The 27,975-nt window shown below is 64.2% G+C and overlaps 2 protein-coding genes across 4 annotated transcripts; both read right to left on the reverse strand.

Moving 5' to 3' along the window:
- Positions 1-463: 463 nt before the first annotated feature.
- Positions 464-27,825, reverse strand: LOC102399715 (mucin-5AC). Of its 3 annotated transcripts, XM_045165880.1 has the most exons (51): positions 27,703-27,825; positions 26,597-26,671; positions 26,060-26,119; positions 25,621-25,882; positions 25,228-25,342; positions 24,644-24,734; positions 23,848-23,957; positions 23,529-23,742; positions 23,313-23,438; positions 22,995-23,112; positions 22,590-22,728; positions 22,362-22,472; positions 19,491-19,560; positions 19,274-19,411; positions 19,029-19,193; positions 18,772-18,866; positions 18,101-18,227; positions 17,687-17,942; positions 17,566-17,618; positions 17,353-17,453; positions 17,126-17,277; positions 16,878-17,016; positions 16,669-16,782; positions 16,358-16,531; positions 15,395-15,634; positions 15,054-15,210; positions 14,549-14,677; positions 14,169-14,331; positions 13,680-13,723; positions 13,403-13,591; positions 10,468-11,357; positions 8,838-10,393; positions 8,223-8,362; positions 7,765-7,973; positions 7,089-7,263; positions 6,484-6,734; positions 6,184-6,367; positions 5,509-5,737; positions 4,879-5,057; positions 4,481-4,568; positions 4,278-4,378; positions 4,064-4,095; positions 3,591-3,762; positions 3,253-3,354; positions 3,081-3,118; positions 2,627-2,749; positions 2,449-2,547; positions 2,052-2,171; positions 1,838-1,892; positions 1,635-1,749; positions 464-1,135 (listed from the first exon to the last, which is right to left on the reverse strand). In XM_045165880.1, the coding sequence occupies exons 1-51, from the start codon at positions 27,773-27,775 to the stop codon at positions 871-873; spliced, it is 9,123 nt and encodes a 3,040-aa protein (XP_045021815.1). In that variant the 5' UTR covers positions 27,776-27,825; the 3' UTR covers positions 464-870. The 3 variants fall into 3 exon arrangements, with proteins under 3 accessions (XP_045021815.1, XP_045021813.1, XP_045021814.1); XM_045165878.1 differs by having other exon boundaries at positions 8,223-11,357; XM_045165879.1 differs by lacking the exon at positions 26,597-26,671 and having other exon boundaries at positions 8,223-11,357; positions 27,703-27,819.
- Positions 11,366-13,387, reverse strand: LOC123465829. The gene has a single exon (XM_045165881.1). It carries the CDS (start codon positions 12,821-12,823, stop codon positions 11,447-11,449), a length of 1,377 nt encoding a protein of 458 aa, XP_045021816.1. The 5' UTR covers positions 12,824-13,387; the 3' UTR covers positions 11,366-11,446.
- Positions 27,826-27,975: the final 150 nt, after the last annotated feature.

Raw genomic sequence — 27,975 nt, forward strand, 5'->3', positions numbered from 1 at the left:
TGGGGTCTGGGGGACTCTGGACCCCCCCAGGGGCATTCCTGTGCTGGACCCTGTCTCCACCCCACTCTGCTGCCCTGTCTAGGCAGGGGGCCCCTCCGTACATCCAACGGCCCCTGCCCACCCTCCCAGTGCTTCTGTGGGGTCAGGGGTTGCAGTGCCGTGGAGTGGGGGGAGCAGGTGACAGGACTCCTGGGGCAGTGGTTTCCCTTGGGCCTGCACGCACACCACACACACACACAGGCACCGCACACCGAGCTAGGCTCTGGCATGATGGTAGAGTCCAGAGGTCTGTGGGAGAAGACGAAGCCCCTCCTGTGTGACGGCCCAACTGGGCGGACACAGGAGACTCCTGCCCTTGTCCCCTTGTTTACGCACTCTGACCATCCAAGTGCAGAGAGGAGCGTCCCCTGCCCCTCCCCTGGGTATTATGGACAAGCTTAAAAAATCACACGGAGTCCAGGAATTGCAAAATGCTCCAAGTGTATTCACAAACCCCCTGGCCCTTTCCTGAGGCCCAGGGCCAGGAAAGTGGGGTGAGGCTCGCCTCCCAGCGGCCAGCCGAGCAGCCCCAGTCGCCACATTAAGGGACCGGCGTGATGCTGAGGCCTGGGGCCAGGAGGCTGGACCCCCTGCCCGCGGGGCTGGTCCTGAGCAGGCCCCTGGGGCATCCCCCACCCCCTCCTGAGCAGGCCCCTGGGGCCACTGCACACCGGGGCAGCTGGACCCTGGGAGGGACGAAAGGGGTGGGGGTGCTTCCCTGGCCCGGGGCTCAGGTTCCACCGGCCTTGGAGGCCGTTGGCAGCAAATAGAAGCGTTCCTGTGGGCTTGTTGAGGAGCGCGGCCGCCAGGCCCAGGCCGGGGCTGTGGCCTCTACTGCACGGGCCGGGCCCGCGGGGCCCTTCTCACGCGGCGCCTGAGCCCGCTCTCCGGGCTTGGCTCCAGCGCCACCGCCGAGAGGCCGAGGCCGCCGGGGGAGTCGCAATGCAGGCCCTCGCAGCCGCACTCCTCCGCCTCCGTGTAGGTGAGGGCGCGGCTGGAGCCGTCCTTGCAGTGCAGGGTCACGTTCCTCAGAGAGAAGCGCAGCTCGCGGCAGCAGCTGCACCGGCGCTCCACCGCGTTCGCCTCCGGGGAGAACCTGTGGGCGGGGCCCGCTCAGCACTGCCCCGTGAGGCCCCGCCCAGGCCCGCCCCCGAGGCCCCGCCCCCGAGGCCCCGCCCCCGAGGCCCCGCCCCCGAGGCCCCGCCCCCGAGGCCCCCGCCCCCGAGGCCCCGCCCAGGCCCGCCCCCGAGGCCCCCGCCCCCGAGGCCCCGCCTCCGCAGGGAGGAGCCCGCCAGGCTCCGGACCACCCCCCCCCCGGGACCCAAGCGGGGTTTTTAGTAAGGAGAAGAGCTCGATTCCAAACAGGCTAAGAGACACCGTCCCTGGACCCCAGCCCAGCCCCCTGCTGGCCCGTGGTCCCTCCAGTCCATTCCCGGGGGGGGGGGGCTTCCCGCGGCTCCCCGCGGGCGGGCCCCGTTGCACCTTCCCGAGCACTGCCCCGCAGGAGCCTTCTGTGCGGGGTGGGGGGTGGGGGCGGGGCTCACGCCCAGGGAGGTGGTGGCCCCGCGGGGTGGGGTGGGGGCGGGCTCACGTACACGGAGGTGGTGTCCCCGCAGTTGCCCCGGCAGTAGGCGAGGCGCACGGGCCCGGGGGAGCTGCAGCCCTGCTGCCGGAGGACCTGAAGCTGGTGGTGCACCGCACAGGTCGACCCTGGGGAGGGTCAGGGGTGTGCAGAGGTCAGCCGTGGCCGGGGCAGGCGGGAAGCCGCGCCCCCTCCTTGGCAGAGCCGCCCACTCACGGTTGTAGGTGGGGCAGGAGAGGCAGCAGCCGTCCTCGCTCGGCAGAGCCTTGTCCTGCGTGGACCACGGTGCCATTAGCGGGGAGCGGGTACCAGGAGGGCGCAGCCATGCCCCCCCCACCTGTTGATCGTGGCCGCCCACTCCTGTCCAGGGACTGTCCTCCACGGCCACTGTGGGCCCCCCAGGAAGGGCGGGTGGGCTGCTGGGACTCACCGCAGGACAGGTAAGCGGGGGACACGCCTTCTTCGTGGTCACCACCACGAGCCCATCCCGGTGCTGCTCACACTCGTGCGTCACACAGTGGTCTCCAGGGTCTGACCAGGACTCACCCGGCTGCAGGGAGTCCCAGCCGGCCGGTAAGCGGCCCTCCCCAGGGCCCTCTCCAGCTGGGGCGGGCACTGTGTATGTCCATCAGCCCCCAGCCCACAGGCTTCCAGAGCTCCGCGGTTCTGCCCAGAGGCCGCCTAGCCCTGACAGCTCCCCAGGGTCCCCAGTGCACCAGGATGCTACCCACCCTGCACCCCCACCGTCGCTGTGCACTCTGCCCTCTGTACAGGGCTGGGGTGGCCCCCCCGAGAACACACCCCAAGGCCTCGCGGCCACTACTCACGTAGAAGAGGTGGGCAGAGCTGTTGCTGGTGTTGATGATGCAGGCCACCTGCACGCACTCACCACAGCACTGCTCGGCCCGAGCCTGGTACTTGAAGCCCTGAGGGAGGCAGGACGTGGCCTGAGCCCCTCTGAACACTGCGGAGGAGGGTGTGGAGGCCAGGTGCAGGGGCACTCACCAGGGGGCAGGAGGTGCTGCAGATCTGGGTCTCACAGTTGATCAAAAAGGTGTCTGACAGGGCTCCCCCAGGCAGCTCACACCGGCATTTTTCACACAGGCTGGAGGAGACCACGGCACCGGGCTGCGGCAGACAGGGGCAGTGTCAGCGGGACAGGCCTGGCCCTGCCAAATGGACTCCTCCCCCCGGGCAACCCTCGGGAGTGCCTCCTGCCGGTCTTGGGGAGAGTCCCAAGGCTGCGTCACATGCTCTGGAGGACCTGGCCAGGGGAAAGCTTGTCTGGGGACCTTGTCAAGTTCCGGACAAGAGCTGTGGTCCCAGGAGAGCCCACTGCTGCTCCAAAGTGCCTCTTCCCCAGGCCCTGCAGGGATGCAGCCTCGGCCACGGAGAAGCTTGCAGGACGGGGACTCTGGTCCCTGCGAACCAGGGGGGCCTGACCTTCGCTGGTTCCCACCTGGTACAGGGTGCCGTTGATGTTGCAGACAGTCCAGCCTGCTCGGGGAAGAAAGCAAAGCTGCAGACCCACCCTTGGCCCTAGAGCACCTGCCACGCCCCTCGGCACAGCGTCAGGTCCCAGGTGACAGCCCCGCTCCCCCGCCTGGCTGCCGCCGAGCCAGGGCACTCACTGCAGTTGTAGGTTGGGCAGCAGGCCGCCTCCTTGTAGGTCTGGACGGCATGCGAGCCTTTGGGGCAGGCCTCCGGTTCAGGGCAGTGTCTGGTGTCACAGGCTACAGCGAACAGAGCGGGCGTCAGGGCCTCCCACCCCGCCCTGAGCGCCACCCCTATGGGGGGTTTCCAGGAATCCTGAATGGGGGAGGACTCTGGTAGGGGGTAGGCTCTCTGAGGGGTGCCTGCTGCCCGAGGGACGAGGCTTCTGGTCAGCTCTGACCTCACAGTAGCCCACACTTCGGAGCCTTTGCCGGCCAGCCCTGAGCCCCCCGCCCCCGCCCCCCCCAGGGCTCACCGCAGCGGTACTGGGGGCAGCACTGGCCAGTCTGCATGGCCTCGGGCACAGGCACTTGGCCGGACGCGGGGCAGGGGGGCGCCGTGGGGCAGGCCCGGGGCCGGCAGCTCATGGTCCGCGTGCTGCCCTCACAGGTGCACTCATAGCAGTCCACGCTGACTGTGCGGCCGGGCTGTCGGGGGGGAGGACAAGGGAGCCCATGGCCACGGCCGGAGGGGCAGAAACCCACGGCTCGGGGCCTGCGGGGCTCTCCAGAGGTGCGGGTGCGGCTGAGGCCCACGAGGGCCTGGAGGCAGGACGCGGTCCTGCACGCCGTGGCTCGGGAGGGGTCCCGGGGAAGACGGGGCACGCCGGCCCCAGGGCTGTGCGTGGGGGTCCTGAGTCTTGCCGGGGACCCCCAGCCCCCCTCCTGCCCATCCTGTGAGTCTCCAGGGCTGAGAGAAGCCCCCAGCCCCCGAGGGCGCCACACTCACCTCCACAGGCTCCCCACTGGGCCCCAGGCAAACTGGAAGAAGAGAGGTGAGGTCACTGCTGGGCTACCTTGGCCCCCAGCCCATCACGGCCAGACACAGTCTGGGGCCGGGGGACCCCAGGTCATGGCGGAAAGCCTTGGGGTCCAACTGAAAAGCCAGGGGCAGTGCCTGGAAGCCCGGAGCCCAGCCCGGGGACCCCAGCCCGGGAACCTACCCTTGCAGTCGGGCACGCAGACCTCCTTGCTCGAGCTGTACAGCATTGTGCCCTGCGGGCAGAAGCAGCCTTCCGTGATGGGACTGGCTTTTAGGAGGGCCCTGCGGGAGGTGGGAACAGAGGGTGAGCAGGCCGCGCCCTCCAGGGCAGGAACACGGGCTGGGCCAGGGAAGGGGTCCCCAAGGCAGAGGGCAGGTGCTTACAGGGGGCTGGCACTGCTGTTCGTGTAGCAGTAGAAGGGGGTGGGCGGGCCGCAGGGCTGGTACTCCATGCCAGCAGGGCAGGTGAAGGCTGTGTGGAGGGCAAGGACGCGCCTGAGGCTGCAGGGCACCAGCCTTGGGCCCTGGCCTGGGCCTCACTGGCAGGCGGGGCTGGGAGCTCTCGGGCCAGGACCTGCTGGTGGAGCCCTGACCCCTGCACCCCAGGCCCAGGCGCGCTCACCTGGATGCCCCTCTTGTCTCTCAGGAAACAAATGCCCTCCATCCTGGGCCCAGCCCTCCTCCTCCTCCCAGAAGCCCCCCTTCCCCCCCACTGATTGCCCACTGTGCCCATGCCCATGAATGCCACTGCCCAGAGGGAGGGGGAGGGGGCAGACACGCACGGCACCCGGAGTTGGTATGGCCCCGCCAGTCGACGCAGACGCCGAGGGACGCACAGAGGGCGGCATAGAGCTCCAGGGCAGTGCACACCATGTCCGTGCCGGGCATGTGGCACTGGTCAAAGGTGCAGCCTTGGTAGTACGGCCAGGGAGGGATCAGCACGTGGCACAGCTCGAAGGGCCTGTGGCACAAACACGGGGGTCGTGGGTGGCACCAGGGAGGGGCTGCCTGGCTGCAGGCTTTCCCCGAAAGGGCCCTGAGGGAGAGACGTCACTGGGCCGACCCCCGTGCCCAGGGACCCCAGCCCCTGGGGCCATCTGTATGCGGCAGGGTGGGAGTCTGGCTGAACAGTTTTTCTTTCTGCAAATTCTCCACTGAGTTCCCCAGGGCCTGCCCACTCAGCCCCCTGCTGGCTGAGGACTTGCACCCGGACCCCCCATGAGCTGCTGCAGAGCCTGAGGCCGCCCCACAGCCAGCCTCCATGGGGCTCTGCACCCAGCGTCCCAGCAGCTGTGACCCCCTCTCCCTCGCAGCCCCTTGCAGGCCCACCTCTTCCCGCCAGCCCGGTAGCGTGGGGTCAGCAGGACTACTCACACCCCTGCCTTTGGCCCAGCCCTGCCCCAGAATCTCACTTGCTCAGAATGAGCTGACAGATCGGCGAAGGTGGGCACGGGGTGGGCGAGGTGCCAGGCTCCCCTGGGGTGGGCGAGGTGCCGGGCTCCCCTGATGTCGGGGGAGGCCCGTGGCAGGACGGCTGGCCAGGGTATGTCACCTTCCAGTGGCCAGACATGTCGGAGCAGGAGGCCACCACCGCACCCCCGGGCAGGCGGCACTCGTCCTTCTGGTCATTCGTGCAGGTGCCTGCAGCGTGGGGGCAGTGGTCAGGGGGCCTCCCGCGCGCCGCCACCAGGGGCTCAGTGTCCCCAAGCCGAGGGTCGGGCCCAGCATCTCCAGGCGGCCCTCAATGGAGTGTGCGAACCTGCCCCTCCACCTCCATGTGCTTCCTTTTCCCTCCAAGAAACCAGACCCTGGGGCCGTTCCCAGGGAGGACAACAGGGGTGGGCCTCGGGTGTGGGCTGCGTGGCCGGGCCCTGGGCCCTGTGGTCGCACATTCTTGGCGCAGCCAGAAAGCAGAAGTGCCTGTAGGCCCAGCACCACGCAGTGGCCTCAGCCCGGGGCCAAGAGTGCGGCTCCGGGGGGACACACCCAAGGCCAACCCTTCTCACACCGGACACACTCAGCCACGTTGAATGACCACGGACGTAGCCCGGAGCCAGGAGGGTGGGGAGTGGGGCCCGGGCACTCACCGCACTGCCCTTCCGTGTTGTTGGCGAACTTGCTGAAGGGCACTTCCACGGAAAAGATGAGGCCACTGAACATGACCTGGACACCGAGCTTGGGAATGCTCACGTACATCTTGATGCCAACCTGGAAGACGGCAATGCCGCCTTTCTGGAAGCCGGTCCTTACCACCTCGCCATTAAAGATGATCTGGACGTGACCCGTGAGGGACAGATGGAGAGGGGAAGGGGACGGTGGTGATCAGCCAGCGCCCGGCGCCCTCAGCCTGCCTGGCACTTGTGGGGGCCGCCCTGCCGCATGCCTACCTCATTGGTCATCACCCCGTGGACGGGCTTGCGGGTCAGCATGACGCGGTTGTCATGGTACTCAACGATGATGGACTGTGGGCAGGACAGCCCGTCCTTTGCGTCGCAGAAGTAGTTCTCAACCAGCACGCGGAAGTGGCCGAACACCGGCACGATCTGCCGCAGCAGCACGTACGTGCAGTTGTCCAGGAACGTGTAGTAGGTGCCATCAAACGTGATGTAGTGCGGGTCCCCCCAGCCGCTGCACACGCCTGCATGGGGGGTGAGCGCCTTACGGGCCGCACCGCCGCCCCCCGCCCCAGGGACACGTGGCCCCACACCAAGGGGAGCAGGTGACCGCCTTGCTGCCAGGGCCCATGCACTGGCACCACACAGAACTCTGTCCAGCAGGCGCCTGAAGTGGACCAGACTCCCTCCGCCTCCTCGCCCCTGCGTGGCCCGGGGACTCCGGGCCCAGGCAGGGTGCCGCACGGCACCCCGGTTGAGGCTGAGCCTTGATCCTGGGGTGTCCTCCCTGGGCCCAGCCCAGTTCCGTTCTGCCTCCTCTGCCCCTGCCCTGCCCAGCCCAGGCCCGTGCAACCACTGCACCCCGCCCGCGAACTCACACTGGCACTGGTAGTGTGGGCAGCAGCCGTCATGGTCAGTCACCTGCACGGCGGGGTAGCCGTTGGCACAGGTGGGCTTCTGCACCTTCGGACAGTGGCGTGGGCTCACTGTGATGACCCCGTTGCCCTGGCAGGTGGCCTCGGAGCAGTTGGGCATGGGCCAGGTTTCACCTTTCTGTGGAAGCAGAGAAAGCTACAGGGCCTTGTCGCCACCTGGCACCCACTCCACAGGGCAGCGCTCGCCTGGGTCTCCCCAGAGAGAAGAGCCACCCTTCTGGGACTAGGGGCCAGCCCTGCCCCAGGCCTCTCTTCCCCTGCCCCACCCAGAAGGCACAGGGCTGAGTAGGGGGAGCTCTGGCTGGTGAAGGTGGCCCCCTTTCCACCCTGTCCCCTGCCTCCAACTCTTTGGTCTCCAGTCCTTGGCTGTTCCACCCACCCCCGAGAAACAACAGCCTTCTCCAGCCCCCTTTACAGGCCAACGTTGGGCCCCGTGCTCCTGGCACCCCCATCCAGAAGAGCTGAAGACCAGATGGCCACTTGTCATGGCCAGCCTGCATCAGCCCAGGAGTCACTGACCTTCACCCAGGCTTCATGCCACACCCTCTAGTTGGAAACCACTGAGGGTCCCTTCCCAGGCCCCCTGAGTCCCTGAGAAGGGCAGGAGAGGCGAGGTTACCATTCTTGGGGGGGCTGCATTTGGGCACCCTTGTTGAGTGACCGACACGGTGGTAGGAGTGGAGGACTCTGGTAGGGACGTGGTCGGGGTGGGAGGTGGCATGCTGGTGGGACAGGTGGTGGCCGTTTCCTTGACCACCTGGCAGTCTGGGCTGCAAAAGGCATGATAGCAGTAGCCCGATAGGTCAGTCACTCGATAGATGACGGATCCTGCAGGACAAAGACAGAGGCAGGCACTGTAGGCCAGGAAGTAACTCCAGAGAAGAGCTGGCCTGGTTGCGGCCCTCCCGCCCAGGTCTAGACTGCATCTTCATGGAGAGCTTACTGCGATCCTGGACACAGACCCAGCCCGTCACAGAGACAAGACACACCTGTGTCTCCTGCACACGGAGGCTTTGTGAACAGGGCACCAGGGACCAGAGGTGCCACACAGCACATGCCCAGGGAGACTCTACATACCTGCAGGGTACAACTGGCCAGACACGTTGCAGAAGCAGGGTACAGTCGAACGTGGGGATGGGGTAGTCTCAGATGTAGAAACAGAGGTTGTACTGGTTGTAGGAGCCGAGGTTGTGCTGCTTCTCTGCACAGAGGTTGTACTGGTTGTAGGAGCCGAGGTTGTGCTGCTTCTCTGCACAGAGGTTGTACTGGTTGTAGGAGCCGAGGTGGTGCTGCTTGTCTGCACAGGGGTTGTACTGGTTGTTGGAGCCGAGGTTGCGCTGCTTGTCTGCACAGAGGTTGCACTTGTAGGAGCCGAGGTTGCGCTGCTTGTCTGCACAGGGGTTGTACTGGTTGTAGGAGCCGAGGTTGTGCTGCTTCTCTGCACAGAGGTTGAGCTCATTGCAGGAGCCGAGGTTGCGCTGCTTGTCTGCACAGAGGTTGCACTTGTAGGAGCCGAGGTTGCGCTGCTTGTCTGCACAGAGGTTGTACTGGTTGTAGGAGCCGAGGTTGTGCTGCTTCTCTGCACAGAGGTTGAGCTCATTGCAGGAGCCGAGGTTGCGCTGCTTGTGTGCACAGAGGTTGTACTGGTTGTAGGAGCCGAGGTTGCGCTGCTTGTGTGCACAGGGGTTGTACTGGTTGTTGGAGCCGAGGTTGTGCTGCTTGTCTGCACAGGGGTTGAGCTCATTGTAGGAGCCGAGGTTGCGCTGCTTGTGTGCACAGGGGTTGTACTGGTTGTTGGAGCCGAGGTTGTGCTGCTTGTCTGCACAGGGGTTGAGCTCATTGTAGGAGCCGAGGTTGCGCTGCTTGTCTGCACAGGGGTTGTACTGGTTGTTGGAGCCGAGGTTGCGCTGCTTGTGTGCACAGAGGTTGTACTGGTTGTAGGAGCCGAGGTGGTGCTGCTTGTGTGCACAGGGGTTGTACTGGTTGTTGGAGCCGAGGTTGCGCTGCTTGTGTGCACAGAGGTTGTACTGGTTGTTGGAGCCGAGGTTGCGCTGCTTGTCTGCACAGAGGTTGTACTGGTTGTAGGAGCCGAGGTTGCGCTGCTTGTCTGCACAGAGGTTGTACTGGTTGTAGGAGCCGAGGTGGTGCTGCTTGTGTGCACAGAGGTTGTACTGGTTGTAGGAGCCGAGGTGGTGCTGCTTGTGTGCACAGAGGTTGTACTGGTTGTAGGAGCCGAGGTGGTGCTGCTTGTCTGCACAGAGGTTGTACTGGTTGTAGGAGCCGAGGTGGTGCTGCTTGTCTGCACAGAGGTTGTACTGGTTGTAGGAGCCGAGGTTGCGCTGCTTGTCTGCACAGAGGTTGTACTGGTTGTAGGAGCCGAGGTTGCGCTGCTTGTCTGCACAGAGGTTGTACTGGTTGTAGGAGCTGAGGTTGCGCTGCTTGTCTGCACAGAGGTTGTACTGGTTGTAGGAGCCGAGGTTGCGCTGCTTGTCTGCACAGAGGTTGTACTGGTTGTAGGAGCCGAGGTTGCGCTGCTTGTGTGCACAGAGGTTGTACTGGTTGTTGGAGCCGAGGTTGTGCTTCTTGTGTGCACAGGGGTTGTACTGGTTGTAGGAGCCGAGGTGGTGCTGCTTCTCTGCACAGAGGTTGAGCTCATTGTAGGAGCCAAGGTTGCGCTGCTTGTGTGCACAGGGGTTGAGCTCGTTGTAGGAGCCGAGGTGGTGCTGCTTGTCTGCACAGAGGTTGTACTGGTTGTTGGAGCCGAGGTTGCGCTGCTTGTGTGCACAGGGGTTGAGCTCGTTGTAGGAGCCGAGGTTGCGCTGCTTGTGTGCACAGAGGTTGTACTGGTTGTTGGAGCCGAGGTTGCGCTGCTTGTGTGCACAGGCGTTGAGCTCGTTGTAGGAGCCGAGGTGGTGCTGCTTCTCTGCACAGGGGTTGTACTGGTTGTAGGAGCCGAGGTGGTGCTGGTTCTCTGCACAGAGGTTGTACTGGTTGTAGGAGCCGAGGTTGCGCTGCTTGTGTGCACAGAGGTTGTACTGGTTGTAGGAGCCGAGGTTGCGCTGCTTGTGTGCACAGAGGTTGTACTGGTTGTAGGAGCCGAGGTTGCGCTGCTTGTGTGCACAGAGGTTGTACTGGTTGTTGGAGCCGAGGTTGCGCTGCTTGTGTGCACAGGGGTTGAGCTCGTTGTAGGAGCTGAGGTTGTGCTGCTTGTCTGCACAGAGGTTGCACTTGTAGGAGCCGAGGTTGTGCTGCTTGTGTGCACAGGGGTTGCACTGGATGTGGCCTCACGGAAGGTGGTGCCCGTGTGCACAGGTGCACTCACACTGGAGGTGCTGGTTACTGTGACGGTGGGGGGAGGGCAGTGTTCTCGGGGCTCGCAGCACAGCACTCTGATCTGGTAGTTGAGGCACAGCCTGGTCTTGCCCTTCTGGTCCTGGTTCCGACACAGCAGGCCCACGTCCTGGTGGCACTGTACCAGCTGGCCCAGCTCGTGGATGCTGACCCCAGGGTGGTTCTCGGCTCGGCACTCCACTTTGCTGATGGATTCAGGTCGGTGGCAGATGGTGTCTCCATTCCTCATGATGTTGCCGAAGGTTTCATTGTCTCCCCCGTGGGGCCCGGGCATTGGGAAGTCCCCGTCAAACCATTTGGTCCACCTGCACTTTGGCTTGCAGGGGGTGGTCCCTGGAGAGGATTGCTCGTGTGTGCTGGGCGTGACCCATCTTGGTGGGGTCACGTGAGGTGAGCTGGCAGTGCTGAGTTTTGTGGAAGTGGAGAGGGTTCCGGTGGTCCAGGTAGCGCTGGCTTCAGTTGTGGTTGTCTGTGTGGTCGCAGGTGTGGCAGGGGAAGTGGTGTTTGTCCTGCAAGTGTCCACCAGCTCACAGCACAGGAAGCGGATGTTGTAGTTGTAGCAGATGGGGGGCAGCTGGTCCTTGTTCCGGCAAATCAGGCCCACGGATTTGTCACAGATCACGTCCTGGCCCAGCTCCTGCAGTGGGGTGTCGGGGAAGCTCTCTGCCCGGCACTGCACATTCTTGGGCTCTGCACAGAATTTATAACCTTCGGCTCTGAGATTCGAAATAGTGTCAAAATCTCCACTGTTTATCCCTGGCCCAGGGTAGCTGCCATCTATCCACTCAGTCCAGTTGCATAACACTTGTAAACAGGTGACCGTGGTGGGCTCAGGTGAGGACGGCTCTGAGGGCCTTGAAGCTGTGGACAACACAGAAGTTGTGCTTGAAATTGTTGCTGAAACTGGCACTGGGCTGGGAGTCAAGAGGGTTGTTTTCCCAGGAATCAAGTTATCTGGGACAGGTGTTGAGGTGCCTGGGACAGGTGTTGAGGTTCCTGGGACAGGTGTAGAGGGTCCAGGGATGGGTGTAGTGGTTCCTGGGATGGGTGTTGAGGTTCTTGGGACAGGTGTAGAGGGTGCTGGGACAGGTGTAGAGGGTCCTGGGACAGGTGTTGAGGGTCCTGGGACAGGTGTAGAGGTGCCTGGGACAGGTGTAGTGGTTCCTGGGACAGGTGTAGAGGGTCCTGGGACAGGTGTAGAGGGTCCTGGGACAGGTGTAGAGGTGCCTGGGACAGGTGTAGTGGTTCCTGGGACAGGTGTAGAGGGTCCTGGGACAGGTGTAGAGGTGCCTGGGACAGGTGTAGAGGGTCCTGGGACAGGTGTAGAGGGTCCTGGGACAGGTGTAGAGGGTCCTGGGATGGGTGTTGAGGTTCCTTGGACGGGTGTAGTGGTTCCTGGGACGGCTGTAGAGGATTCTGGGACAGGTGTAGAGGTTCCTGGGACAGGTGTAAAGGATTCTGGGACAGGTGTAGAGGTTCCTGGGAAAGGTGTTGAGGTTGTTGGGATAGGTGTAGAGGATCCTGGGACGGGTGTAGTGGTTCCTGGGACAGGTGCAGAGGTTCCTGGGACGGGTGTAGTGGTTCCTGGGATGGGTGTTGAGGTTCCTGGGACAGGTGTAGAGGTTCCTGGGACAGGTGCAGAGGATTCTGGGACAGGTGTAGAGGGTCCTGGGACAGGTGCAGAGGATTCTGGGACAGGTGTAGAGGGTCCTGGGACCGATGTTTTGCTGGTCATAGAGACAGTGGTGTGACCAGTTGCAGTGACCAGGGTTGAGGAAGCTGTGCTCTCTGTCAGCACCCATGTGCTCCTGCTGGTTCCTGACGTGGGCCCGGTTCCAACTGTGCTGAAGGTTGTTGGAGAGCTGGTCTCTGTCCGCTAGTGGGGCAGGCCGGGGGGACACAGCCCAGGACCCTGATCTGGTAGTTGTCACAGTGCCCAGAGGCTGGTCCCTGTTGTAGCAGATCAGCCCCACTGTCGGGCTACACTCCACGTGCTGCCTCAGGGCGGCAAGTGGCACCCCGGGGACACCCTCAGCTTGGCACTCTCCTGCCCTCGGCTCTCGGCAGACCTGGTAGCCATGGGCACGGAGGTTCTCCAGTGTGTCAAAATCTCCACTGTCCATGCCCTGTTCTGGACGGCTAACGTCCAGCCATGGCGACCAGTGGCAGTCCTCCCCGCAGTGGGGTGAGGGCAAGGCAGAGGCCGTGCCTGGGGTGGAGGCCGGGGCCATGCTTGGGGTGTGTGCTGTGCTCTCGGAAGGGCTGGGGCGTGTGCCGGGTGGAAGCGTCGAGCTCACGCCTGAGGGCGGGAGAGCGAGGACGGGCATCAGGGCCGGGGCTCCCCACGGCCCTCGAGGACACCCCGCCCCGCCGCTCTGTTGGCATCAGCTGCCGGGGCACTCCACCGCATCTGTCTGCCCCGACGGGAGCGTGGGGGGCAGGGCACCCTCACCTGGCAGTGTGGGGCTCACCGCTCAAAGTCAAGAGGTGAGTCCAGCTTGTGTAAGGAAGCCTGCTTCCTGGAGCCTCAGGCCAGAGTTCCAGGGGCTCGCCACCCTTTGGGCAAGCTCTAATAAGGCCCTGAGGTGCCCCTGGAAGAGTGAGGACTCAGAGGGGCCTCGAGGACAGCAGGTCTGGGCAGGGGTGCTCTAGCTGGGCTTCCCGTGGTCCTCTTCCCGGGGACCGGCCTGGGACACCTCCGCTCACAGTGCCTGCCCCTCACTGGGAGCCTCAGCCCTGAAAGCATGAAAGGGGCATCGGTCCTGCCAGGGGCCTCAAGAAGGCTGGCCCTTCCTGGTTGCAGGGTGACCAGCCAAGGGACATGCGCTCTGCTGGGTCCCGGCTCCTTCCTGACTCAGGGCGGGGGTGGGGCACAGCCCTGAGTGGTACCCCTGTGTCTGCCTTACCGGGCAGGGATGTCGAGAAGGAGAACGTGGTCTGAGGGGTGGGCGTGGTGGGGCTGCAGGTGTGGACCCCTCTCTCGATGGTGCCGTTGGCCCCGCAGCGGGCTGAGATGCAGCTCCCCAGGCCATCCGTTGTGTGGTAGATGACGTCGCCAAAATGGAAGCGCCTCCCGTTGTAGGTGCAGATGCAGGCTGTGGGGAGCAGAGCACCAGTGTTACGGGGCAGGACACGGGCAGGAGCCCCAGGCCCCGGGCGCGAGGAGGGCTGTCCGCTGCTCACCGTTCGCGTCGTAGGCACACTGCACGCCACCCTTGGTGCAGATGCTGGTGACAGAAGAAAGGTGAGTCTGGGGGTGCCAGGCGTCCCCTGGCCTGTGCTGGGGGCAGGCAGGAGCCACCCCGCTGGGTCCCTGCGGCCAGGCCTCAGCCGGAGGTCACGCCCTCTCAGGGAGCCTTTCAGCCAATGAGCAGAGGAGGCGGTTCCAGCACAGCCTCTGGACCCAAGGACCTTCCGGAGGCCCCTTCCTCCGCAGGGCCTCTTCCTGGGGAGGGCTCCTCGGGTGGTGTCACGACCCAGGTTCCCTTCTGCCCCCTTCCTTCACCCCCAGGCCCCCCACCCTCATCCAGCAGTGAGGAGGCTCCCTATGGACCCCCACGGGAGACCCAGAATGGGGCGCCCCTCTGGCCCTGAAGGAAGGAGACCCTGCAGGGAGGTGGCCAGGTGAATCCCCCACATGCTCCAGGACCTCGCAGCTCCTGCCAGACTCACCAGGAGTAGCAGTCCCTGTCCGAGGGCACCGTGGAGTTTGGCCAGAAGGACTGGCCTCCAACGTGGCAGGGGGGTTGTGGGGATGGGGGCGGGCATGAAGCCACACATTGCATCTGGTCCTCGTCGAAGATGGGGGCTTCTGCTGGGCACTTGGGGTAGCAGCCTGCGAGCCAGAGGGACGTGAGTCCCAGCCGGGCCGGTCACCCACAGCCTCGCTCCTACCTCAGGCCCCAGCCCTGGACCTCACCCCCCAGGCAGCGGGAAGCTCGAGGCGACAGCCACAAAGGCACCTCGAGGGGCCCAGGGGAGTCCAGCCTGGTCAACGGCCCCAGGATCGCCAGGACAGACCCCACCCCGACCCAGACCAGCAGGGCGCCCACCTTCCAAGCCGCGGGCGTCGTGCCTGCACTGGCCGCGGGGGTTCCGGCAGGTCCGTAGGCAGGGCGCCCCGCAGGGCTGGTAATGCCACTGGCAGCGGCCCTGGGGGCTGAAGTGGTCGCAGGACAGAGCTGTGGGCGAGGGGTCAGCGAGGGTCACTCAGGGCCAGGCATCCAGTCAGGGGGCCCCAGGCGGAGCCCTGCCCTGGAAGGACAGCCCAGGCCAGCCCCGCACCCCAATCCTTGACCGAGTCCTGAGAGCTGCTCTAAAGCCACGGCTGTCCTCTGTGCCTCCCAGACTTGGCCTCGGAGGGTGTGGGCCTACAAGGCCCGTGGCTGAGAGGGGGCAGGCAGCCGGCTTCTTGGGGATGCCCGCCCCCTGCGCCCAGGCCCCGGGGCGAGGGAAGGGGGCCCTGCTGATTCCCTGCCTCCCCTCCCACTCTCAGCCCCGCTCTCGTGACCCCCTGCACCCCCACGCCACCCGGGAGGCAGGTCCCAGAACACTCACGGCAGACGTCCGGGGTCCGCCAGGACACACACACGCCCGCATCGTGGCAGGCCTGGGCGTAGGCGGCCACGGCCGTGCAGAAGCACTCGCAGTCGCCCCCTGAGTCGCAGGCGCAGACGTCGCTCACGCAGGCCTCGTAGTACCTGCTCGGCTCCACCTGTGGGAGAGAGAGGCTTCACACACTGGGGGGCTCCTGGGCATCCACGAGGCTTGGCGTCCACCTGGGCCGGTTTGCCGTGGAGCACGGAGTCCTGTTCGGCCACCGCTGGCCTCAGAGGGTGGCGGGGAGCCCAGACCACTTCCGTCCCTCCTGCCCCAGGTGCCGGGAGGAGCCCGCGTACGTGGGTGTGGCAGGCGCTGAAGGTGGCGCTGTTGATGATGCTGCACTGCTTCTGGGCCCACGACCTGCGGAACGGGTTGGCGGTGCAGGGGTCCCTGGGGGCCAGAGCGTCCGGGCACGACGGGGAGAACTTCCAGCTGTTGCCAAACTCCAGCACGTCGCCCACCACAGACTGGCTGCGCGTGGTGAGGTCGTTGAGGGCGTTGTCGTCAAAGTTCCCGCACAGCCCGCAGACCCTCCCCTGCAGGCAGACGGACATGCAGATGGCAGCAGCTGCGGGCGGGCGCAGGAAGGGCCCACTCACTCCCTCGAGCCCGCGCCTCCCCCAGGACAGCCCCCGAAGCAGCCCCAGTCAGTGCGGGGGCGGCCCTGGGTGCGGCCCGCTGGGCGCTGGCGTCTCCTGGAGCAGAGGGTACAGGCGACACAGCGTAGCAGCTACGGGGCACCCCCAAAGACAGGCTCGGGTCGTCATCCCAGACGCCCCCACAGCCCAGAGTGGGAGTGAGGTCTCTGCAGGACAAGGGCTCCCTGGCGTGAGGTGGCTGATCTGGTGGCTGCATCCTTATGGAACGAGGGTCCATGCAACGAAGACAGTGTGGGGACGTGGGGACCAGGGTCTGGGGTGAAGGGGCTCCTGGGGCCATGGAGCCTGGAGGAGGGAGGGAGGCCCACAGCCCCGGGGCACCTCGGTGGCTCGGCGTCCAGCCTTGGGGAGGAGGCCCCCTGTCTGGGGCTGTCCTTCCAGCAGCTGCGGGACCCAGACGTGGCCGAGGGCCTCGTGCTGGCAGCCCCTCCCCCTCTCTGTCTGTCCATCTCTCGGTGCCTCTCTCCTGTGCTTCTTGTCTCTCTCTCTGTCTCTCCCTGTGTCCCTCTGCTTGTCTCTCTCTGTCTGTTTCGGGGTCTCTGTCTCTCCCTTGCCTGCATCTGCATCACCCGCTGCCCCTGGTGTGGGGCGAGGCCTCACCTTGAACTCGGGGCTGAGTCTGAGGAAGATGCTGGTGCCCTTGTCCCACAGCAGCACAAGGCCCATTTCCGTGTCCACCACCAGGTAGATGCCCATCTGGCGGATGGAGTAGGGCGGCCGCGGGCCCGTCTCGATCACCTCCAGTTTCCCGTCACTCAGCTTCAGCTCGTAGCTCTGCAGGGACATGAGGGTCTGGCTGAGGACACTGGCCATCGCTTGGGTGGGTCCACGGCTCGGCAACCCCTGTCCTGGCTTAGTTGTGGGAACACAGCCTTCGAGGGGGCTCCTGCCTGGCCCCCTCCCCTGCTCACCCCCAGGAAGATCTTGATCGCCTTGGAGCAGGTGGTTCCCGTGGTGCCACAGGGCACATTCTCGGTGACGACGCGGAAGCTGTCCTGGGCGCTGCCGTTCCCTCCGCAGTGGTCCTGTGGGCAGAGGAGCGGCCCGCTGGGGTGAGCATGCACCGGGGCAGCGAGCAGGCCTCAGGGGGGGTGGGCGGGGGAGCTCGGTGGCCGTGTACCTGGAGCAGCGTGTACTCGCAGTCCCCGCTGAAGCTGTAGCGCCGCCCGTCGAAGGTGAGGTAGTGGCCGTCCCCATACACCGCGCAGGTGGCCAGGCAGGGCTGGTCGGTGCACTGCCACGCCCGACTCTGACAGGTGCTGGGGGACAGTGCCCGTCAGCCCGCACCTCCCTGCCCGAGGCCCCAGCTGCCCGCCCCACGCTGGCCGGGCCGGGCCTCGCCCGCTGCCGGAGCCGCCCCCGCCGTACCAGGTATTGCAGCCCACGCGGATGGTCTGGCCTGGCTGGTAGCTGGCCTCGTTGTGCACACAGGGGCAGGCGGACACGGGGACGCAGCCGCCGTCGCCGCTGGCCACCAGCCCGTCAGGACACACACAGCCGGGCTCGCACTTGGTGCTGTACTGTGGGGGGACAGACCCCGCTTAGCGGATGACCCGGGCCTGCAGAGGGACCCCGGGGACGCGGGGGACACTTACGCAGTCCATGTCCAGGGTGTCGCAGCTCTTCTGACAGCCGGCCCCGCTGGCCCCGGCCGTGGCATTGCGACAGTCAAAGTAGACCATGGGCGGGAGGCAGACTGGGGAGGGAGGGCGCGCTCAGGGCAGCCTTGCGGGCGGGTCACCCCGCAGGTACTCGAGAAGCTTCGTGCAGAGATCACCAGGCTCCCCCTCACCCCCCGCTCAGCTCACCTGGGTCTGGGGTGTGGCCTCCGATGCAGGTCAGCGTGCCCTGGGTGCAGGAGCTGCCAGGAGAGAGCGGTCAGAGAGCCCCCAGCCTCCCCCGCCCCGCCCACTCAGCAGGGGCTCCTACCAGACGATGCCCTGCTCGTGCCGCGACTCCCCGTTGGGGACCACGGAGCCCTGGAAGTAGCAGGGGCAGCTGGTGGCCGGCACACAGGCACCTGCGTCGTCCAGGAAGGTGCCGTCGGGGCAGGTGCAGCCGTCCACGGGGACGAAGCTGATGCTGCAGGTGACGTCCTCGTCGCTCCGGGCCCGGCAGGTGGGCAGGCACGTGCTGATGTTGTAGCGGTAGGTGAGCGACTTGGGGCAGGTGGCCATGGGCTTTGCTGTGGGTGCAGGGAGGGCGGCACTCAGGCCAGAGCTGGCGGGCACCCCCGGCCCCCACAGACCCCAACATGGTCCCGGGGCCGTGGGCACGGTGCCCCTCAACCCCCGCGCCCGGCTGGCGGGTGGGGCCTGTGGCGCGTCTACCGCAGACACTCACTGCACACGCCGTCCCGCCAGCCGCTGAGCAGCACGCCCCAGGCGGCGCAGGCCCGGACGTAGGAGGACAGGGCCGCACACATGCAGTCCTCACTCTTCTCACAGTTGCAGGTGTCGAACAGGCAGTTCTGGGGGTGCACCGGGACGTCGGGGACCCCAGGTCACACACGGCGATCATGCCTCACGCCGCGGCCGGAGACCCTGCCTCCCCAGGATCTCTCCCCAGGCTCACGGGGGCTCCCCCTCCCTCAGCAGAACGTGTACAGACCATCCTGCAGTCACGTCCTTCGGCTGGTGGGGGGCCGCCGGAAGGATCACAGTCCTCATCTCTGTGACCCAGCGGTCCAGCCCCATGTGGTCAGTCCCAGACACCAGTTTCTCACTGACTCCAGGGCCAGCAGGCTACTCACTCACTGCATGTAGCAGCCCCTGCCCCAGTGCCTGGATGTAAGGCAGGAGGACATGATGGACTCAGAATCTCACAGTGGGTGGGTGAGCGAATGAACGACTGAGTTATTAATGACTGAGTGAGTGAATGAGTGAGTGAATGAGTGAGTGAGTGGGCGAGGGGACAGAGCCAGGGAGACCGGCCGGGCCCAGACGCTGTTGCCCTGGCCCTTGGGACCCTGAGGGTGGCCCAGGCCCAAGGGCAGAGCCAGGAGGTGGCATTACCGAGTAGTAGGCGCTGGGGTCCACGGCAGAGTGGCACTGGGCGAAGGGGCCATGGGGGTCGGTCAGCTGGGAGCACCAGCGCTGAGCGTACTTCTCTGTGGACAGAGGAGGGGTGGTCAGTGGGGCTGGACGTCACGTCAAGCGGGAGCCCCCTCGAGGTGAGCGGCTTTCTTTCACCCCGAGTTCCTCCGTATGGAGCAGCGCCGGGTATGAGCGGCCGAGGCACCAGGCGGGCCCCGGGGCTGCTGGACACACACCGTTCTCCACGCTGAGGGAACAGGGGTCCTCGAAGCTGTTCTTGACGTTGGGGCAGGTGGCCTGGGTCTTCCAGGTGTTGGCGAAGGCGGCGGCTGAGCCCTCCACCAAGCCGCTGATGGTCCGGAAGTCGTCGGCCTGGTTCTGGTTGAAGTTCCCACACAGGCCTGGGGCGGAAGGCAGTGTGAGGCCCCTGAGCGCCCAGCCACGGGGGCTGGGCTTGGGTGCCGGGCGGTGACCCTCTTACCGCAGCTCTGCCCTCGGGTCTCCGGCCCCAACCTCACGAACACCTGCATGATGGGCACCAGCTGGATGTCCAGCTGCAGGCCCAGCTGGGTCTGGGCAATGATGAAGAAGGTGGAGGGTCTGAAGAGCGTGACGTTGGCTGTGGACACAGGGGACCGCGTCTCAGTGGGTGCTAGAGGCGGGACTGCCAGAAGTGGGGACAGGGCAGGCACCCTCACCTGCTGAGACGGGCAGCTGGGTGTAGATCTGGTTCACAAACACCTCCCCACTAGCCTTGACCACGAAGACCTGGAGAAGCACACGGCAGGGGTCGTGACAGTCCCCACAGGGCAGAGAAGGGCTGATGACCACCCCCTGCCCAATCAGGCTCAGCCTGCTTTGCTAAGCTTTCCACAAGGATGGGACTTTTTTTTTTTTGATGACATGAAAGTTGTTCAAGACGGCAGAGCAGAAGGATGTGTGCTCATCTTCTCCTGTGAGCACTCCAAAATTGCAACTAGCCGCAGAACAGCCATCGACAGGAGAATGTTGCATCCCACCAAACAAAGATACCCCACATCCAGGGGCAAATGAGAGGCCCCAACAAGAGAGTAGGAGGGGCGAAATCACATTAAGAATCAAACTCCTTACCTGCCAGAGATGCTCAGGGAGCTCAAACAAAATCTTGTGCGCACCAGGACCCAGGGACCCCTCAGAGACCCCAGCGCCTTTCTTTGGCCTTGGAGTACAGAATGAAGCAGGGCAAAGGCTAACAGAGTTTTATCAAGAGAGTGCACTGGTCATAGCAAACACCCTCTACCAACAACACAGAGAAGACTCCACACATGGACATCACCAGATGGTCAACACCGAAATCAGACTGATTATATTCTTCACAGCCAAAGATGGAGAAGCTCTATACAGTCAACAAAAACAAGACCAGGAGCTGACTGTGGCTCAGATCATGAACTCCTTATTGCCAAATTCAGGCTTAAATTGAAGAAAGTAGGGAAAACCACTATGCCATTCAGGTATGACCTAAATCAAATCCCTTATGATTATACAGTAGAAGTGAGAAATAGATTTAAGGGACTAGATCTGATAGACAGAGTGCCTGATGAACTATGGACGGAGGTTCATGACATTGTACAGGAGACAGGGATCAAGACCATCCCTAAGAAAAAGAAATGCAAAAAGGCAAATTGATTGTCTGAGGAGGCCTTACAAATAGCTGAGAAAAGAATAGAAGTGAAAAGCAAAGGAGAAAAGGAAAGATATAAGCATCTGAATGCAGAGTTCCAGAGAATAGCAGGGAGAGATAAGAAAGCCTTCTTCAATGATCAATGAAAAGAAATAGAGGAAAACAACAGAATGGGAAAGATTAGAGATTTCGTCAAGAAAATTAGAGATATCAAGGGAACATTTCATGCAAAGATGGGCTCAATAAAGGACAGAAATGGTATGGACCTAACAGAAGCAGAAGATATTAAGGAGAGATGGCAAGAATACACAGAAGAACTGTACAAAAAAGATCTTCATGACCCAGATAATCACAATGGTGTGATCACTGACCTAGAGCCAGACATCCTGGAGTTCGAAGTCAAGTGGGCCTTAGGAAGCATCGCTATAAACAAAGTTAGTGGAGGTGATGGAATTTCAGCTGAGCTATTTCAAATCCTAAAATATGATGCTATGAAAGTGCTGCACTTAATATGCCAGCAAATTTTGGAAAACCCCTTACATGCATCATGCGAAATGCCAGACTGGATGAAGCACAAGCTGGAATCAAGATTGAAGAGAGAAATATCAATAGCCTCAGCTACACAGATGACACCACCCTTGTGGCAGAAAGTGAAAAGGAACTAAAGAGCCTCTTGATGAAAGTGAAAGAGGAGAGTGAAAAAGTTGGCTTAAAACTCAGCATTCAAAAAACTAATAGCATGGCATCTGGTCCCATCACTTCAGGGCAAATAGATAGGGAAATAATGGAAACAGTGAGAGACTATTTTCTTGGGCTCCAAAATCACTGCAGATGGTGACTGCAGCCATGAAATGAAAAGACGCTTGCTCCTTAGAAGAAAAACTATGATCAACCTAGACAGCATATTAAAAAGCAGAGACATTACTTTGCCAACAAAGGTCCATCTAGTCAAAGCTATGTTTTTTCCATGTATGGAAATGTATGGATGTGAAATTTTGACCATAGAGAAAGCTGAGTGCCAAAGCATTGATGCTTTTGAACTGTGGTGTTGGAGAAGAGTCTTGAGAGTCCCTTGGACTGCAAGGAGATCCAACCAGTCCACCCTAAAGGAGATGAGTCCTGGGTGTTCTTTGGAGGGACTGATACTGAAGCTGAAACTCCAATACTTTGGCCACCTGATGGGAAGAGCTGACTCATTTGAAAAGACCCTGATGCTGGAAAAGATTGAGGGCAGGAGGAGAAGGGGGCGACATAGGATGTGATGGCTGGATGGCATCACTGACTCAATGGACATGAGTTTGGGTGAACTCCGGGAGTTGGTGATGGACAGGGAAGCCTGGTGTGCTGCAATCCATGGGGTCGCAAAGAGTCAGACACGACTGAGTGACTGACCTGAACTGAACTGAGCAAAGAGATTTACTAAAGTAAAAAAGTCGACTTCAAGGACTTCCCTGGTGGTCCAGTGGTTAGGAATCTACCTTGCAAAGAAGGTGATGTGGTTTTGACCCCTGGTCAGGAAACTAAGACCCCCACACGCTGCGGGACCACTAAGCTTGTGGGTCACAACCACTGAGGCGGCACTCGGAGCCCACTCGCCGCAGCGAGGCACCGCTTGTCACGAGAGGACCCCACAGGCCGCAGCCAAGGCCTGGGGAAGCCTAAGTCGTTTAAAATGTACTATTTTTTTTTTAAGTCAGTTTCAGCAGAGAAGCTTCCTGGGCCGCTCTGGACAGGTGAGGGGCCCCTCGAGTCCGCCTCAGAGCTGGTCTTTTGGGGACCATTGCTCAGAAGACCCACAAGCGGCGCAGGTGGGACGCAGTGGGGGTGTCCACAGGCGCTGCCTCTGTGGGGTCACGGCTCAGGCAGGGGGCGTTTGCCAGGAAGGACACCCGCCCGGGCCCGCACTCACCGTGTGGCCGCCGCCCAGGCTCAGCGTCAGGCTCTTCAGGCAGGTCTCGCTGTCGGTCAGCCCGCACCTGCGCAGCTCGGCCAGCACGGTGAAGGCGCTGCTTTCACAAGGCTGAAAGCACAGGCCCCCACGCAGAGCTCATCGGCCCCCAGCCCGCCTCGGCCTCCCCGCTCCGCCCGCCCAAAGCCGGGGTGGTCTCCTGGAGGTCTTGGCGCCGGCAGCCCGCACCTTGGCCAGCACGTAGTTGCAGTCCCCATGCACTCTGTACTGCTTCTCGTCGAACGTGGAGATGTGGGCGCCGCCCAGCACCGAGCAGGTCCCCGGACATGGCGCCTCCTGGCAGGTCCAGCGGCCTCCAGAGCAGGTGCTGAGAGCAGGGAGGCCCCGCGTGCATGCTGGGCCCCAGGCACGGCCCCCACCCAGCTGGCAGGCCGACAGCAGTCTCGCCCAGGCCCGCCTGCCTCCCCACATAGACTGGAGCCCCTTGGTGCCTGCCCGGAGAGCTGCTGGCCTCTGCCCCGGGCCCCAGGTGGAAGCAGACCTGTGGCACCTGGCCACAGCCCCCAGGGGGCCGCCCAGGAGCGTCCGGCCCAGGCGGATCTGGGGAGCAGAGGGCAGGGCCTGGGGTCCTACCAGTTCGTGCAGCCTGTGGAGTAGCCGGTCCCTGGAGCGTAGGTGGCCCCGTTGTACACGCAGGAGCACCCGGACACGGGGACGCAGCCCGCATGGCTGATGTCGTCCAGAACCATCCCTGCAGAGGCAAGCCGGTCGTGTGGCACTTGCCGGACTGTCTGCTGAGAGGGCATGGGGAGGTGCGCTGCCCCCGCCTACCACAGGCCTGCCCTAGAGGGCTCCTCGGACCCAGGGGCCAAGGGACGCCCCAGGGGCTCCGTCCTGAGACCCATGATGCCTCTGTGTGACTCGGGGGGCCGGGGAGGGGCTCCTCCTCACCCTCGGGGCAGAAGCAACCGGCGACGCAGTGGTCCTCGCACAGCTGGGAGCGCTCGGGGTTGGAGCAGGTGCCCGCACAGGGTGAGCCGCACTCGTGGTACCGCATGTTCAGGGGGCACGTCTGGGCTGCGGGGGAGGACGGGCCGTGTCACACCCTGCCCTGCCCCCGGCCCTGGGGGGACAGCCGAGCAGGGCCCGGGCCACTCGGGCACTCACGGCAGAGCTGGGGGCCCCGCCAGTCCAGGGGCAGCCCCCCGGCGTGGGCACACTGGCGGGAGTACTCGGCGAGGGTGTGGCAGAGGCAGCTGGTGAGGTTGACCAGGCTGCAGTGGCAGAGGTCATGCCGGCAGGCCTCCAGGTAGCTGCTGGTGTTCACCAGGCGGGCACAGCCCGAGAACGGCTCGCTGCTCAGCATCTCCTCGCAGATGCCCTGGGGCAGAGCCCGGAGCCCTCACTTAGTCGGGTCTGGAGTGTCCCCGGCTCAGCCCCAGGGCTGTGGGAGCAAGACCCCCACCCCGTCCACTCTGGGCCTTACAGAGTCGCTCTGGCAGGTCCCAGCGTCCTCAGGGACAGGGTCCTGACACTGCTCCATGGGGCCGTCCATCTTCTGCAGGTTCCCAAACTCGGTGGGGGTCAGTTTGACATCTGCCGGAAGCACAAGGACCCCCCGCATCCCTCGCTCAGGGTGCTCTGGCCATGCCTATCTCCCTTGCCCACACTGCGTGGTTAAGTGGCAGCTCTGCAGGACATTCAGGGCGTTTGGAGATGAAGTGAGGGACCCCTGGGTATTCGAGGCCACAGGGCCGTGAGCTCGGCCCTTTACCTGATGCTCTGTGGGCCTGGGGCCGGCTCACAGCCCAGGGGGCTGGAAAGTGAGCCCGAGCCCCTGCCGGCTGCCCCCGGCCCCCCAGGCTGGCCTCTGGTAAGCAGCCCTCATGGACGGGCTTTGTGTGGGGCTCCACAGGCCTGGCAGAGGGGACCCCAAGCTCAGGGCCGCGGCAGGCGTGGGTCACATGAAAGGCCATGGCTTGGTGGCAAAGGGTCAGGACTAAGACGCAGAGACAGGGTCTGGACAGAGGCAGGTCTTCAGCTTCACAGGAGGGTGTGGCGGGGCTGCCTGCTCTGCGGTGGGGGCGGTGCGGGGCCGTGCCGGGATCTGCACACGTGTGTGACATGTGCGAGTGCACGAGTCTGTGTGCACGTGTGGGCGGTGCACACATGTTCGGACTGAGATCTCTGACTTGGGATTCTGGAGGCAGGCTTCAGGGAGCACTGAGGAGCCGGGAGCGGGCGGGGGGTTGAGGAATGGGGAGGCGCCTGGGAGAACTCACTGTGCGAGAAGAACTCGTTGTAGACGGGGACACCGTTGAAGTCTCCACAAAGTCCGCAAGTCTGGTTGGTGTACTTGGCATCCAGCTCGAGCTGCAAGGAGGGGACACATCAGACTCCAGCCGTGCCAGGGATGCCCCAGGACCAGAATGATGGACCAGGCTCCCGACGAGGTCAGGGCTGCAGCTCCTCACAGAGACCCCCCCAACTCATTCCTCCAAGCCGGGACCCCGAGCAGGAGTGCATCCTGGAGGAGATGCCTGCCCCACACATGGCGTCCCCATCGGGGTGGGTCCTGGGCCCCCAGTGGGCTGGGGTCTGCCTTCCCACCCTCCACCCAGAGCACTTTCTTCCCTTCCTGGGGGAGCTGTCGGCTGGAGGTACCTGCTGGGCCCCCCGCCCTTAGCCCCCACCCCCGTTCCCCACTCCCAGCTCCCTGGCCCCGGCCTCACCAGGAGCTCTTGGGCTGGAGGTATGTGCCAGGACCCCCGCCCCCAGCCCCTCACCCCCAGCCCCCAGCCCCCCACTCCCAGCTCCCCACCCCCTCCCCCAGCCCCCACTCCCGGCCTCCAGCCCCTGGCCTCACCAGGAGGCTGTCATCCTGGTTCCACATTAAGACCAGGCCCAGCTTGGCCACCACCTTCAGATTGCTGTTGCTCTGCTCAATGAGGACCCCAGACTGGCTGAAGGGCAGCTGAATTCTGCAGGGAGAGGGCCTGGCTGAGGCACATGGGGTCCAAGGGCCCAGGCAGCAGAGGTCAGGACAGGCGGGGAGGCCCCTCAGGTCACATCCCAACGAGGTCACCAAGACCCAAGAGCACAGAGCTCGAGCATCAGCAGCACAAGGGAGGGGCCGCGTCTGGGGGCAGAGCCAGAGCCTGAGCCCCCAGGAGAGACAGGGGCAGAGCGTGGGGGCCTGGGGCCTGTAGCCACCCTGCGTGGTCCCGGGAGCACACGCGCCACCGGGCCCCAGACTCACGGGCGGCCGTTGACCAGGACGGAGCCCTTGGTCAGCCTGACGACCAGGCCATCCAGCTTCATGGTCACCCTGCTGGGTGCAGCGCTGTTGGGCCCAGGGCCGCGGCGGAGCTGCAGGTTGAAGTCCTCGTAGGCGGAGCCGCAGTGCGCGGAGAAGACGTAGTTGCACAGCCCGGGGAAGCGGAAGACATCACCGTCGAAGGTCTTGTAGTGGAAGTCGCCCCACGTGCTGCACACCCGCCCGCCGTGGGCTGCGTTCAGGGCTGCGGTCAAACAGAGCAGGGCGTTTCCGAGGGACACCGACGACATGGCCCGGAGCTCCCGAAAGCCGGGCCCTCATCCCGGCAAGGAGCTGCGCACCCTCCTGCCACCTCCGGCTCTGGAGAGACAGGTCTCCACGGACACAGCTGCCCGCCCCCCACCTGGCCTCGCAGTCTCACCTCGCACCACGGGGGCGGTCCTCAGAGGCGGGTGGATGGTCACTCCACGGAGGGCGGTGCCTGAGGGAATGGGCAGGTGGCTCAGAGCCCTCACCCCCACTGCCCACCGCCAGCTTGACCCCCAGGAAGGCTTCCGCAGCTGCAGGGCTGCCTGCTCCTGAGTTCTGGACTCTGCCATGTGTGGAACCTCCCTGCTGCGTGAGCAGAGATTCCCACAGCCGAGCAGCAGAGGTCAGCTCTCATGCCCACGTGGCCCTGATGTTGTTTGCATCTGGGAGTTCCTGGCTCCGGAATCTCAAAAATGCCTGAATCAACACCCGTGGCTGCGAACCACACTTCCATGCTGAGCTCAGGCCCAGGTGTGCCTCCCAGGGAGCCCCGTCAGGGGACAAGCAGACGGAGGCAGCGGGGCCTGTCCCCAAGCCTGCCCTTGCTCTGTGGCTGATGGCCTTGCTGTGAGACCAGGAGACGGCGAGCAGCCTGAGCCGAGCCTCTGGAGCGGGGCAGGGGCTCCGACAGGTGGGGGGGTCCACTCACCGCCAGGGCCCTGAGGGGCAGGAGGGAGGTCTGGGTGCTCAAAGCTGAGCTCTGCAGCGCTGTTCCGGGCCTGGCCTGAAGGAAGGGGAGTGGGCGCTGGGCTGGAGCTGGCCCCGAAGGACGCACAGACGGAAGGGGGCAGGCCTGGAGGGTGGGATTCTCCACGCGGACTGGGGGCCTGGGAGGGCCTCTTCTGAGTCACCCCAGGCCCTCCGCTGGGCCACGGCTCCTTCAACCATGCTCTCTGGTGAGCCCCCCGGCCCTGAGCCAGCTTCTCCAGGGGCCCTTCCTTCACACACAGTTCATTCATGCCCACCAAGCATCCACCAGGTACCAGGCCCTGGTTCCCTGCTCAGGACGCAGGGGAACAGGCGGGAGCACCCGCCAGGCAGCAGCCCATCCGAGGGGCAGACCCTGAGGCCATGAGCTGGCTCAGCCCCTCCAGAGCCAGCTGGGGATCTGGGACCCAGAGCGCAGACAGAGCTGCACCTGAAACGAGGTGCTTAGCGCCGCCACATGGCTCAGCACCCGGGGACCAGTGGAGTCGGCCCAGAGGCCGCCCCGAGAACCTGGCCTTGCCTCTGAGGCACGTCCAGGGAGCCCCCGGTGGGGCAGCCTCGGCCTCAGCACTGCAGGCGGCTGGCCGCAGGAGGCTGGGCACCAGGGCGTGCGAGACGCCTGGGGCAGGGGCACCTCAGCCGCATGGCGTGGTCCCCGAGCTGCCAAGCGCTGGGGGCCGAGCAGCCCCTACACAAGTCCGGGCCCGGCCGCGCCCTGGGAAGCAGGCGGGAGATGCCAGCCCCAGTGGGAGAGGCCTCTGAGGACAGCACCCTGCAGCCAGGGGCTCACAGATGCCTGGCTGACCCCTCCCCGACCCCCACCTGGACCCTGCAGCCCCAAAATCCCCTCCCCGACCCCACAATCTCCTGGAGTGGGACCGAGCAGGAAGAGCGGCCCACAGACACCCTCAACTTCTCAGGGCCCCGGGCAAGGCCTCTGAGCTGCTTGCTGCCCACCTGGCACCAGGGCCACTCTAGGACTTGAGGGGTGGCAGGGGCTCCAGGCTCCGGTCATGGCCGGCCTGGGGATGCCAGCGGGCACCTTACCTGTGTGCTGGGCACAGGCCAGAGTGAGGGCCAGGGCCCAGAGCGGGGCCAGCCTCCTTTGGCCAACACCCATGGCGTGTGGGAGAAAGTCCCAGGGCAGCCTCTGAGGACGGCTGTGAGCCAGCAGGAGCCTTTTGTAGTCCTGGAGCTGACTGCAGCCCCACCAGTCTCACGTGGGAGGGCGGGGCCAGGCCTGCGAGTCCCCTCGCCCAGGTAAACAGTGGCCACTGGCTTTGGGATGGCCCGCGGCTGAAGACAGCAGACATGGCTGTG

This window comes from Bubalus bubalis, chromosome 5 (genome assembly GCF_019923935.1).
Source record: "Bubalus bubalis isolate 160015118507 breed Murrah chromosome 5, NDDB_SH_1, whole genome shotgun sequence".
In the NCBI taxonomy this organism is placed as follows: domain Eukaryota; kingdom Metazoa; phylum Chordata; class Mammalia; order Artiodactyla; family Bovidae; genus Bubalus; species Bubalus bubalis.

What these genes read in the sequence shown, in the direction of transcription:
- LOC123465829 (XM_045165881.1), bottom strand. Translation starts at nt 12,823, where the DNA reads ATGCCCGTCCTCGCTCTCCCGCCCTCAGGCGTGAGCTCGACGCTTCCA.
- LOC102399715 (XM_045165878.1), bottom strand. Translation starts at nt 27,775, where the DNA reads ATGGGTGTTGGCCAAAGGAGGCTGGCCCCGCTCTGGGCCCTGGCCCTC. An exon ending in CAACACGGAAGGGCAGTGCG is followed by an intron (nt 5,738 to 6,183) that starts GTGAGTGCCCGG and finishes CCCACGCTGCAG; the next exon opens with GCACCTGCACGAATGACCAG. An exon ending in CCCCGCTTACCTGTCCTGCG is followed by an intron (nt 1,893 to 2,051) that starts GTGAGTCCCAGC and finishes TGGTCCACGCAG; the next exon opens with GACAAGGCTCTGCCGAGCGA.